Genomic DNA, 10,924 nt, shown 5'->3' with positions numbered 1-10,924 from the left:
TGATATATAAACCACCCATTGTGTCAGCATGTTTTCTATTTCTTGCTAATAGCACAGGAAACACAAGCGTGTTTACAATGGTGAACATAAATAACCCCAGCTGTTATCTGTTAGGAGACAGAAGATCTTCGCTCTTATCTGTTCCAGTAAGAGAACACAAAGTACATAGCTTCTAGTCTATTGGCTGAGGTAAAAACAAAAAAAATCAGTTCAGTTTGGATCAGCAATCACTGATACATTTTCTCTCAAATAACATACAAAGCCACAGCCTGCAGAAGGTACCTTAAAAATGTGTGTGGGACACGAGTTTCCTCAGGATGTCTGTCTCCTTTGCCTAGACTACAACAATGAAAAAGAAAACTTCTGATCGGACCACAATATTTTTATTCAAGGCAAGCTCATTGAATAAAATATTGTTAACTGTAACCCCTGTTGTTCTACCCTGTTTTTTCTGTTTCCCTGCTTTCTCTCTGCTGGATAATCTCAGCCAAAAAGAGCAAATTGAAGGGCAAGTATTTACTTGTTGGTCATTTTCCTCCTGTGGTTGTTCCATTTCTATTGTACTGCACATGGTTACTGCTATTCTTTCCTGTTAAGACTGTCCCTTTGTTCCAGCCAGGTTAAGAATACAGTTCAAATTGTTTTGTTGGTGTCTGTGTTGTGTTATTAATAATTTGTTTTTGTTTCAGTTAAGTTGTTCTTAATGTTACCCTACTTCCTTCCTTGTAACAGGTGGAAGATGGGCATCTAGTTAGCATGTAGAAACAGAAAACAATTCCAGTAGAGTGCTTGTGTCTTTCATGCCAATCTGGAGATCTTGCCCATGGTTAGATCACAGTATGTCTCTGAAAATCAACCCCAGCCTTTCCAGGCTTTAGTATTGTTTATTCAGCTTTACCTTAATGTCAGTCACCAATCTAAACAGAACTCACCCCAAAGTCATTTGGCAACTTATACAGAAATGTCATCAGATGTACGCTAAGCAGAGCACTGACACATTTAGGGGGTTATTTTCTAGTACATTTACTCACTTTAATCATTTTCAGAAGTATACATGTGCTTTTTGTATTTCAATGTAGATGGAATTGCCAACTTTGCTGATGCTGTTTAATAATTATGCACAGCAAATTACTTTTTAGTTCTTGAACTTTACTCTGGCAACTTTTTACTCTCGTATTTAAAAAAAAAAATCCCATATTTTAGAGCTGCTGAACTTCCCTGGGGACCACTAAGCTTTCTCTGCTCATGTTAACATTTATAAGAACAAAACACATTGCAATTTTTTGATTTCCTGAAATATTGTCAAAAGTGCATTGAACTCAGCATACTTGATAGATTGGGCTGTATGATCCATGGTAAGATGATCAGAATCCTTATGAGAAACCCTGAAACCCTTACATTCTTATAGAAAAGATTAATTTAAGAGTAAAATTGAATACACAATATTATGATTCCGAGCGACTCACTTGAAATAGCTTATATTATTCCATTCTATAGCTAGACAAAAGAGCAGCTTCTGGGGAATTATTTACTGGAAGATTTAACCTAATTAAGATGTTTGCGGTTGGTAAACATCTGGGCAAGTAATGACTACATCTGCAGTGTAATTGAAACTTTGCAGACATGGATAAGTATCCAAGTGTTTATGCTGTTTTGAAGGGTGGTGGTCAACCAAGTTATGGAGAACCATTTGCAACATATGAAGCATTTCTACATATTTCGATTAGTTAATTCATTAATTTTTTTCATTAATTTATTCATTTATCCATTAAGGAAATAATATTAATGAAACTAACCCTACAGAGCATACAGAGTATACAGAGAAGATTGTCTTGTAAAATGGACAGCCTATTGCAAATTTCCTTTGCTATGCACTGGAGATGTCTAACTTTAGACTTTGTTTTTGCAGTTTCCGAAACCCTGCAACTTGATCATTTTGAAGAATATGGTTACACATCAATTGCACCAAGGTAACTATGCCCTACTGTTAAGCAATAATTATTCTGCAGAAGAAAAAGTACATTATATTTGCAATAGGCAATTCTGTGATAAACATGACTTATTTAAATTTACTGAAGTCAAAATATGATGCTATAATGACATTCTATGTTTTGTATTTTCCTTTTACTCTCAAATAACATTTATTTGAAGCACAACCTGTGATAGTTTATTATGAAGATACTTTTAAATGTGTTAGAGGTGGGGATGGACTTCTGGAGTGATTTTGGCTACATGATTTCAAGGATTTTTTTCAATGAGAATTTTAAAACACTAAGGAGTAGGTTTACTAAAGTGTTGCGCCTGTCGAGTCGGGAGTCTTGGGTGAAATGTACTAGACAAATGCAATGCTATTTGTGACTTTTTAGGGAATGCTTTGCGGTTCAAGCGTTGATGAATATGTAATTATGGGCATTCATGCATAAATTCAGAGAGTGCACATGAGGGTTCTCAAATATTATAATGAGATGTACGAAAGCTGCAGGAAATTCCGACACTTAGAATTTGTTAAAAACTTTTGAAAGCATGTTTTAAACAGTCGCAATTGTTGCTGGCATTTCCCAGTCTGCTTTTTCTCGTGCGTTGCCAGGTGTGCTTAATGCATTTTTGAGGCAAACAGCCAAATACATATTTTTCCCTAAAAGCTGGGTGTACTTACAAGTCTCGAAAACAATTTTCTATGACATTTCTGGTTTCCCCCAACATGTTGGGAGCAATAGACTGCACACATGTGCCGCTAACCCCTCCAGCTCATTCTAAACATCATTCTAAACTGATTGGCTAGAGAGGATGACAAGGCATACCAGTCCCCCTCTAGCAAAAGACAATGTGACAGTAACGTTTCTTTTTCTGTTTCAGTTTATTTTTCAGCATTATTTTGCCACAAAATTACATATTAATAATAGAAACATTGTAGTCACATTAAAAGTTGAGGCAACTGTAAAAACTTGTGGTTTGTGTTAAAAGTTGTGGTTTGTGTTAAAAGCTGCGGTTTCTGCAACAAATTTACAGCCTTAAACAGTATTAAAATAGTAAAAAGGGAACAGAATGCATTGTACAGATGACATTTACATTTAACAAAAACAATGTTATTTTGATTCTTGCATCCTTGCATGTATATACATTATCCTTCGGACACCCTCTATTTATTTGAACAATGCTGCACGACTTGCAATAGAGATCTCGCTAAGAAGACACAACAAATATTTAAATTAGTATATTGCGGCTTTTTTCACTAACATATTTTCTCTTAGTGCATACGACAGAATTTTTACTTTGCTAAGTGTAGCAATGAAAATGTGGTATGTTTGCGCTGCGACTGGCCACCTACCTCTAAAGCCCTACTGTAGGATTTACTCTGAACATGTAAGTCTGCAGAAACTCAGCTAAGATCTAAGATGCAAGATAGTGCACACGTTACCATACATTTTTACTGAAGAAAGTATTTTGTTAATACACATACAGTCAGAGATTCGTTTGATGGTTTAGATTTATACATTTTTAATTTTACACTTTTTTTCATTTCCTGCTGTAAGAGAGGACTAACACTGGGTTTACATTTTTAGGGAATACTGCAAGGACTTAAAACTGTCAAGCAACAAAACCCAATTTCTCTTGGAATTCAATGATTTTATTGACAGGAAGTCACCCAATCATCCATCTTGTATGTATCAAATACATTTATAAATAATTCTTAAAGAATATGCTGGAAACCTTATGTCTTGCTGTACAAAGAGGTGTACCAGCAAAATGAAATGCAGTTTTGTTTACTAAATGTTCCGTGTTATTTCAGGCAATGTTACACTTGTTAACCGACTCTTACTTGATGCTGGCTTTTCAAATGAATTGGTGCAGTACTGGAAAAAGCAATCTCCGTAAGTCTCTTATCCTTCATGAAATATTGAAATGGTTGAGCCTCACAGTATTTTGATAAGCCAATGTGCTTGATGTATAACATCCATCAAGCTCAATTAGTAAGCTCAAGTATTCTTCCTGGATAAACAGCCTGGAGTGTAATGGAAAATTAAGTTCTCTAATAAATGTTTGTTTTCTTTTGAAATGTAGCCAAGGAGTTCTTGCCAGGTTTGTCGCTACTGATGGTGGAATTACAAGAATTTACCCAAAAAGGTAGTGTACAATACTCTTTTTCAATCTGTAAAAGGAATCCTGGCAAACGGTCTGTTATATATCTTAATCATAATAGCCCAGAGAAAAAAATACGAAATATCCAGAAGGAAGTACATACTGTATAATTTCCCTTATTAGTCTCATTAGTCCTAATCCGTTGGTAGGTGTGTTGCAGCAAGGCTTGAGGTGTGAACAGGTCCCAGTTATACACCTCAGGGCTGCTGCAAGCCCATAACAAGTGCCAGGATTAAGACCATCCATGCTACCCGGACTAAGAAATCTAAAAGCTGAAATCCTCTGATCACCTTGGGCTGTATTCTGATCACAGCGCAAATGCATGTGCAAGCGCAATTGGAGCGGAGAATGGGCGCAAAAATGGAGTGGAGACGTAAAAAACCCACTGCGCTGAAATGGTATTCTGAAGACATGTCCTACGCCGTTATATAGTGCCTGCCCAATCGCCACATGTCGGCATAAATTTTGGGGTGTGGTATCATTAACATATTCGCCTAAGCGATTCTGATGACAGCATAATGGTGTCCCAAATACACAATTGAGCACTGGGTTAAGACTCGACGAAACCAGATTTATTTAGTGGCGCAGTCGGGAACTTTAAGAATTGAACACACAAAAAGCAAAGCAGTCCTAAGTAGCAACTGCATGCTCTTGAACTGACATAGAAAGATGAAATCAAAGAAAGAAAAGTAAAAGAAAAGAAAAAAGAATCTAAGACAAAAAAATGACAAAACCTAAGAAACTAACAATATCATTCATAAAATAATAATAAGCAAATATATGAATTAAAAAAAGAAAAATATCCTATTTTGCTGATACAGTGGAGTACTGCATTTATTTTCACAAGGACTGTAGCAATTTATTTACATGGCAATTATTACAAGTGAAAATACTTACGTACAGTATATGGAGAGCAGGCTAACAGGAGCGCTACTTCTGTATCTGTATGTGTATGTCTGTCCTTCCTTTCCCTGGTTGTTGCTTGTGCTGTGTGTGTGTGTGTGTGTGTATCATGTGCAACTTTAAATGAGTTAACTGCTGTATAAACTTAACAATGTATTTGCTTTGTTTCCGTGATTAAAATAAGTCACTACTATCGGCAGACCTGAAACAAGATATTGGTTTCACTGCCTGATGAGCTTAACTAGTTTGAAACATTATAACAAATTAGAAAATGGATCAGAGATTTCCTTTAACCTGGTTGGTCAATACAAGGGCTTAAGTCTCTGATGAAGGACCTTGAATGTTATCTTTCAAGCTATGTTTAATCACTGTTCCAAATCAATCCGCCCGAAAATACGTAAATACAGTATTCATGTATTTTACCTTTTGTCTGCTTGTTGAAAGACAGTCTCCGTTCTTGTAGTGCACATGCCCTCTGAATGTTGTCTGTCAATGTAAAATATTTTGCTTCCTCACTGTCCTATCTATTTATTTAAATTTAGTATAAAGATAAAAAATAAAATAATCAAGAAAGTGTTTGCTGTCAGTGGCAATACAGTAACCACAATACTATAGCAACTAGTCAAACAGCTGCACGCAGTCTGATTACTTTCAGCAACTTTATTTAAGCAAATCACAGTTACAACACAGGCATGTCTCATCTCTTCTAAAGCCAGGAGAAGGAGGCTTTGACTTTACGTATTGGTTTACGTATTCTCTCGGCGAGTGACCTACCACTTGCTGTTCTGACTTGCGCTGGTTGTTTTTGCTGTGTGCTACTGCCGCTCGACATGATCGCGACTTCTACATTCAAAACGGAGCCTTGCGGTGACGGAAGCGCATTCTGTCTCTTAAAGGGATTATTGCCTGGCCCTGATTGGATAGCAGATCCCCCAACCTACTCAGCATTGATTGGCTGGGTGCTGTCACTGCGCCACTAAACTTGCTTGCGCTAGGTTTTTATTTTGATCAGAATCGCACTTTTGGAGAAGCTACGTCCTGCGGGCAGACAGTTTGACTTTAACCACTTTGTCTGCGATTGCACTCGTTTCATCAGAATCGAGCCCCATGTGTCTTAACCAGGATCGGAGCTTTAAAGAGAAGAAGCCAAAACCACTAATGACCGAGTGTGTAACCAGGGTCGGGATTTAATTGTTAAAGGAACCGAAACAACCGACCACTGCGTTTGTAAGTGGGGCCAGGGTTTGTTTACTTGTAACTAAGGATTATCTTAGGGGTTTGAGATCCCATTAAACTATAGCAAGGTGTATAAGCAGGACCTCCATTTCATTTATTAACGGAGTAGCGCTAGCCCTGTTCATGGCAACGTTGATTTGTAGTTTTCTGTACAGTGTTTTATTTTTGCTTTTTGTACATTTATATGTATGTCCTCCATAAGCTACCATTGCTGGTAGTGTCATGTGAGCTGTCTGTGTCTGTTTGTAAATAAAACCTCTGCGAGGCGTGTCAACTCCATCCTCGGTCTCGATCTCCTGCCAATCAAGCAGCAAACACACATCTCCACTGTTACATATGGTTTTTATTGTTATGTATAATTTCACAAGACATGGGCATGTCTTCTTTCGAAGATTGAAAAACATGAAACCTGTGTAGGAATGCATTAACTTTATTTATTTATTTTTTTAAGTGCTGGGGAGGATTGGACAGAAGATGCAGAGACATATGAAGCAAGCTTTTACAAGAGGAGCCTGGATAATCCATTTTATATCTTCACTGCACCATACTTCAACAGTAAGGCTTACTTCTGAATCTGAGATTCGCCATGTATTAGATACCACAGGGTCGAGTCTTAGGTTCTCTTCAAAACACTGTTCTTTATCTTAATTAACCGACCTTTAGATGCAATCCCTTACACCCAAATTTAATCTTAAGTGACTGCTCAAATATTATATTTTTTTTGTTTAGTAACATCCAGCCAATTAAGATCATCCAGTAATAATGTTAGTTTCACAATGAATAACTCAATTAACAAGGTAGTTGACCCTTATAAGAAGCGGAGATATCCGTGAACAGGTGTGCGGTGACCAAACTCACATGTAAAGAAAATGAATCCACAAAGAAACAGAAAACCCAGTTTTACGGACGGTGTATGAAAATACAGATCGGACCTGCAGTCACATTATAGCCCTTGTGAAAAGGTTGTGTTTGTATGTGAGAGTCCGCACCAAATTAAAAGGGTGCACACAATTTGCTTGCATCACTAGCACATGCAGGACCATCTGCAGCACTTTCTAAGACAAGGACGCACCGTTATCTAGTGCTGTCAAACCCTCGGGTAAATAGTGCTATGCTTTGGGCTTTCTTTTTTTCTATTGATTTTCATACAATTAATTACATATTTACAATAATATATATTTTATAAGCAACAATATACATGTATTGCATTCTTTTTTTTGCATAATAATTTATATTATTTTCTCTATTCCCTTTTTGTATGATTAGAATGTATATTCTTTATAACCTTTCATTCATAATTTCAGAATGCTCAGTCGTAATTCCAAGGTAGAACTATAAGAAACCAAACCAAATGCACAAACGTAACTTGTGTCCTAGACTTGTTAATTTACTTTTATTTTTACTTTAAAGGTTTAAGACATGATTGTGAAACGCATGTACAATGTTAAAGCAAGTTAAGACACAGATTTCCATTTAGACTCAAGTTTCGTCCATACTTCAAACTTTAACACTAAATAAATAAACCTGAAACTCGGCCCCTGTATTTCTACGTGGCACACACCCATAGTTGAACACACATTTTTCAACAGTCCCAGTTTTCCTCAGTTTCAACAATAGAACTAGTGACTAAAATAAGGCCAATAGGAAAGATGTAACTGCATCTGCTAAACTATTACACCTGTGTGCGTTTGTATATAAAGAACACAGCAGCAGGTTTTAAGATGATCATTTCTTCTCTCTTCAGATTCAGAAATTGGTGTGAGTGGGTTTGATTCTGGTATAATGGTGAGCAGAGCAGTTGAAATTACAGTGGATGGGAAACTATTAAAACCTGCTGGTAGGTATACTATGTTTTTATACTTTCTTACATTTCTTTCTTTTGCTTACTCTTTTTTTAAACTTCTATGATACACTTTGTTGCTTCTGTTAAAAAGCCTAAAAAAAGTTTCTTATTATTTTATGATTTCATTCTGTATAAAATGTGCACCATTTATTTTTATGGCTTCAATTCATTATTTTTAATCTTTAAGGTTATCCTCACATTTGACTAGAAAAGATAGATACAGATATATGCGAGAGTCAAAGAATACACACAAAACCAAATTGCTCACATACACCTCTCAGTAACTGATCCATTGGACACTAGAACTGTCAGGTGGTATTTAAATGAGGGACTGATACAGTGCAATAACCACTCTTTAAAGGAAAATCCAGTTCCCTTCCAAGATGACCAAAGTCATGTTTGGTTGAATTTTGATATCTGTAGAAAATTGTAAATGATCACTTATTGTTGTTGATCGAATGTTTTGATTTTTTTAACAGTTGTTGGAGTAAAGATTAATGTCACTACCTGGATGGAGAACTTCACAAAAGCCACAATGAGGACAGATGTAAGAAATAATGAATTTAGATAGTTAGATAAATATAGATTGACCTACAGATTTAACCCAAAGGATTTCTAACATTTATGTGTATCTGTTTTATGAAAATGTCTTCGACACACACGTATCTTGATTGAGTGAAGAGACTTCTAATGTAGGGGAATAATATACGTCTACAGTGTTATATTTGAGTCTGTGTATATTTGAGAAAGTGTACTGTAGACACTTAAATAGAACAAGAAGAGTTTAACCTGAACATTACACACGTATTTTATAAAATATATTGTACCTACTTATTGGAGAACATTCATATTGCTGAATTTCAATTTGAAATAAAATATGTATTTTATTGTTTACTGCAGTGCACGAGTGAGATATGTGACTGTGAGAAAAACAACAAGGTATGATATTTTATAAGTGTTTACATCATAAAAAGTTAGTTTCCATCTGATTGTCCGGCCATTTGTAGTAAAATCAAAGTTGTTTTGCCTTTCCTTTCAGTATGTAGACTGTGTGATTCTGGATGATGGTGGATTCCTCTTGATGTCTAATCAGGATGAGTATATCTCACAGGTAAGCTTTAAGGATTTCTATTTCTAAGCAGCAAAATAACATTACTGTACATTCACTTTGAGGTAAAATAACTTGTCTTAAATTTTGAAATTGTGTGGATGGGTTCAATGAGAAAGTATGCTAATACAAAATACAACTTGAGTAATAGTGGTTTTTATTCTTCCTATGACAACAAAAGCAGCTCCTTCCTGGGTCAAGTCAGTATGAAATACAGTAGAACCTCAGAGTTACGAACGGCAAACTTACGAACTAACTGATCTACCGAGCGCCCCACTTTTAGCCGGAAGTATGCAATCACTGAACCATGCGTGCAATGCAACCAGATAGGCACTCATTTAAGTGGTGTGCTGGTCATGCAGGCAAAATTACTATACCAAGAAATGTATCCAGACAAAGGTGAGGCAGATTTCAAAGCAAGTGCAGGCAACTTACTAGGAACATCTTAGTTTTAAACAAAGTATGTATATATATATATATATATATATATATATATATATATATATATATATTCAAGCCAAAGAAGGCTGACTGATTGAGCAAGCTGCATTAATGCATTTTGTTTAAAAACAAGCACTACATTAACCCACATTTTCCTGGACGTTTAAATCTGTGTTTTTGCTAGTTACAATTTCAATAGTAACTTCAATTTAGCCTTTTTCCATTTGTAGTATCGCTTTAAAGAACCATAACAATATGAGTATTGCATTACTGTGCTGTATCCTTGTATTATTCGCAAGAATGAGGGTGTAAATAGCAGGTGTACACGTTCATAAAACCATTGAAAAATGATTTTCAGCGTTACAGACTTATGAACAGACTCCATTCTGGTGTCTTTGGAACTCTGAGGTTCTACTGTGAAGGCATTTGCAAGGGGATACCAAGATACTGTAATGACTGTAAAGCCAGTGCATTGCAAAAAAATAAACAGTAGTGCAGAAATGTGAAAAAATACATCCAAACTGTTCTCCACAAATTTAAAATAAAATCTTAGAATGTCAACTTTACATATCTTAAAAAATAAAATTGCAAAATATGTTTACACCACTTGGCTGATCAGTATAATACATAGGTAAATCTATGGATGGATTCCACAGCATGTGCACTGGCTCTGCTTCCCCCCAGTGATCAGGCACCTAGTAATCAGCAGGACTGGCCTTTGTCCTCTAGGGAGTGGTCGCTTGTGGACATCTGCTATAGAATTCCTTGGTGTAAAGAGGCAATTGGCTTGGTCAAAGGATGACTACTGACTTTAGACATATCAAATTGGGGAGAAAAACAGGCGTGAAATAATTGGGCACTCTAAATAAAGAAAGAACCCATCTGCATTTTCAATATGCCCAGAAATAGGTCTAAACATAAGAAGCCTTTAGTATGTAGATACAGTTACAAAATATACATGTTCTTTCTTGTGCAGATTGGCAGGTTCTTTGGAGAGATTGACCCCAGTTTCATGAGGAACCTTATACAGGTGCCTCTGTATTCATTTAATAAGTCTTACGATTACCAGTCTGTGTGTGATCCAGAGAGAGATACCAAGGCTGCAGCTGGTCTACGTTCTGTCTTTGTGGTAAGTTCAAACTGTGTTCCTAAAAGAATATCTGAAATTAATCCTAACCAGCACAGCAGATGATACAGCAAATTATATTTAACATTTCTGGGCAATGAATGATATTTTATCAGGAAAGAACCCA

At 36.2% G+C, this 10,924-nt stretch overlaps 1 protein-coding gene across 13 annotated transcripts in view; it reads left to right on the top strand.

Moving 5' to 3' along the window:
• Positions 1 to 10,924, top strand: part of LOC117419874 (voltage-dependent calcium channel subunit alpha-2/delta-1-like) — a 154,289-nt gene that overhangs the window by 135,721 nt on the left and 7,644 nt on the right. For 7 of the 13 annotated variants that reach the window (XM_034033191.3, XM_058985863.1, XM_034033190.3 and 4 more), the window contains 10 exons: positions 1,910 to 1,970; positions 3,564 to 3,661; positions 3,791 to 3,872; positions 4,063 to 4,125; positions 6,731 to 6,834; positions 8,024 to 8,116; positions 8,602 to 8,669; positions 9,023 to 9,061; positions 9,162 to 9,233; positions 10,648 to 10,800. In XM_034033191.3, the coding sequence (XP_033889082.3) occupies positions 1,910 to 1,970; positions 3,564 to 3,661; positions 3,791 to 3,872; positions 4,063 to 4,125; positions 6,731 to 6,834; positions 8,024 to 8,116; positions 8,602 to 8,669; positions 9,023 to 9,061; positions 9,162 to 9,233; positions 10,648 to 10,800 (833 nt within the window). Of the gene's footprint in view, positions 1 to 487; positions 509 to 1,909; positions 1,971 to 3,563; positions 3,662 to 3,790; positions 3,873 to 4,062; positions 4,126 to 6,730; positions 6,835 to 8,023; positions 8,117 to 8,601; positions 8,670 to 9,022; positions 9,062 to 9,161; positions 9,234 to 10,647; positions 10,801 to 10,924 lie in introns of all 13 variants that reach the window. The other 6 variants (XM_058985858.1, XM_058985860.1, XM_058985862.1 and 3 more) reach the window with 1 other exon arrangement.

The sequence above is a fragment of the Acipenser ruthenus genome, chromosome 14 (assembly GCF_902713425.1).
Source record: "Acipenser ruthenus chromosome 14, fAciRut3.2 maternal haplotype, whole genome shotgun sequence".
NCBI lineage: Eukaryota > Metazoa > Chordata > Actinopteri > Acipenseriformes > Acipenseridae > Acipenser > Acipenser ruthenus.
The sequence above is the reverse complement of the archived record's forward strand: the minus strand, read 5'-3'. Positions and strand labels throughout refer to the sequence as shown.